The following is a 1,409-nucleotide window of genomic DNA, read 5'->3' as shown; positions in this document are numbered from 1 at the left end:
TTATTATTTGATTTTTCCTAATTGTCTTTCCTTTCAATTCAGAAATACGGATGTGGGGGGGATTTGCTATGGAGACTAAATCTAAAATCAGTTTTTAAAATAAAATTTTTAAAAAAAAAATTATATATAAATTCACTCAATTAATACAATACAAATGATAATGATGATGATGATGATAATAATAATAATAATAATAATAATAATAATAATAATAATAATAATAATAATAATAATAATAATGATAACAAAAACATTATGTAACCAGACATAGTATCTTTTTGGCCAGATACAGGCAAATAAAACAAAATGGTGAGGAAGGGGAGGGGGGGATTTTGGTAAAAATACAGATTAATTTCAAAACATCACTTGTGTTAGTTTGTTGTGATGGGCACTAGTTTATAACATGAAGTTACTTCAATACTATACAGCATTTAGTGTATTGAAAGGTTGGTGTAGACTGAAAGTCCCTTGGTCCATTCCATTAATAGACTAGTGCTTATCTGTAATAATACCATTTCCTGTTCACGAAGTTAGAGAATGAAAGACAATAAAAAAAAAAAAAAAAAAAAAAAAAAAAAAGACTCCAACAAATTAGTTGCCATATCAGGAAGTATTGTCAATGATTACATTTCTCCTGGTGCCAGTCCAAAGACGGGTTGTGGTGACAACAGGGTTGCTGGACTTGGAAGTAGGCCTCTAATGATTTTGACGAGTTCGGTTGTTTCTAGTATTTTCCTTCACCTGGTTTGGCTTTCTTGTAATGGTGAAAATATAGATGTTTAGATATCTGCTGATTTGTAGGCAGACTTGTCTGGCAAAATATAACAGGTTACATGTGCAGTAAATCTAGAAAATGAGAAAAAAAATCAAAAATTTATATCGTTTGTAGAATAATGAAAAGAAGGATAAATCTAAGATAATAAAACAAAATATATAACATTGATTGTTCTTAAATGTAAAATTATTTCTTCTTTCTGTATTTGTTTTGCTAGATTCTTGATGTGAAATCATGTGTTGAGACAGATATTGTTATATTCGGGGAGGGTCATCTTTTGCCAGTTAAACACACACACACACAGTTTGATCTTCACAGTTATAGAGGAAGACAAGAACTGACTTAATTGGTGCCCAGTAGCAATACTGGGGAAAGAATTATGACCAGGAAAGTCTCACAACTCAAATTCTTCCAGTTTTCTTTTATTCTTTTACTTGTTTTAGTCATTTGACAACAGCCATGCTGGAGCACCACCTTTAGTCAATCCCAGGACTTATTCTTTGTAAGCCTAGTACTTATTCTACCAGTCTGTTTTGCCGAACCGCTAAGTTATGGGGACGTAAACACACCAACATCAGTTGTCAAGCGATGGTGGGGGGACAAACACAGACACACAAACACACACACACATATA

The 1,409-nt window shown here is 32.2% G+C and overlaps 1 protein-coding gene across 1 annotated transcript in view; it reads right to left on the bottom strand.

Moving 5' to 3' along the window:
- LOC106867824 (cholinephosphotransferase 1) overlaps nt 1–1,409 on the bottom strand; it is a 58,866-nt gene continuing 57,457 nt past the window's right edge. Inside the window, exon 8 of the mRNA XM_014912849.2 lies at nt 1–846. Coding sequence (XP_014768335.1) covers nt 697–846 — 150 coding nt within the window. The 3' untranslated portion in view covers nt 1–696. The remainder of the gene's footprint in view (nt 847–1,409) is intronic.

The sequence above is a fragment of the Octopus bimaculoides genome, chromosome 5 (assembly GCF_001194135.2).
Source record: "Octopus bimaculoides isolate UCB-OBI-ISO-001 chromosome 5, ASM119413v2, whole genome shotgun sequence".
NCBI classification, from domain to species: domain Eukaryota; kingdom Metazoa; phylum Mollusca; class Cephalopoda; order Octopoda; family Octopodidae; genus Octopus; species Octopus bimaculoides.
Note: the sequence above shows the minus strand (reverse complement) of the source record. Positions and strands in the feature narration are given on the sequence as shown.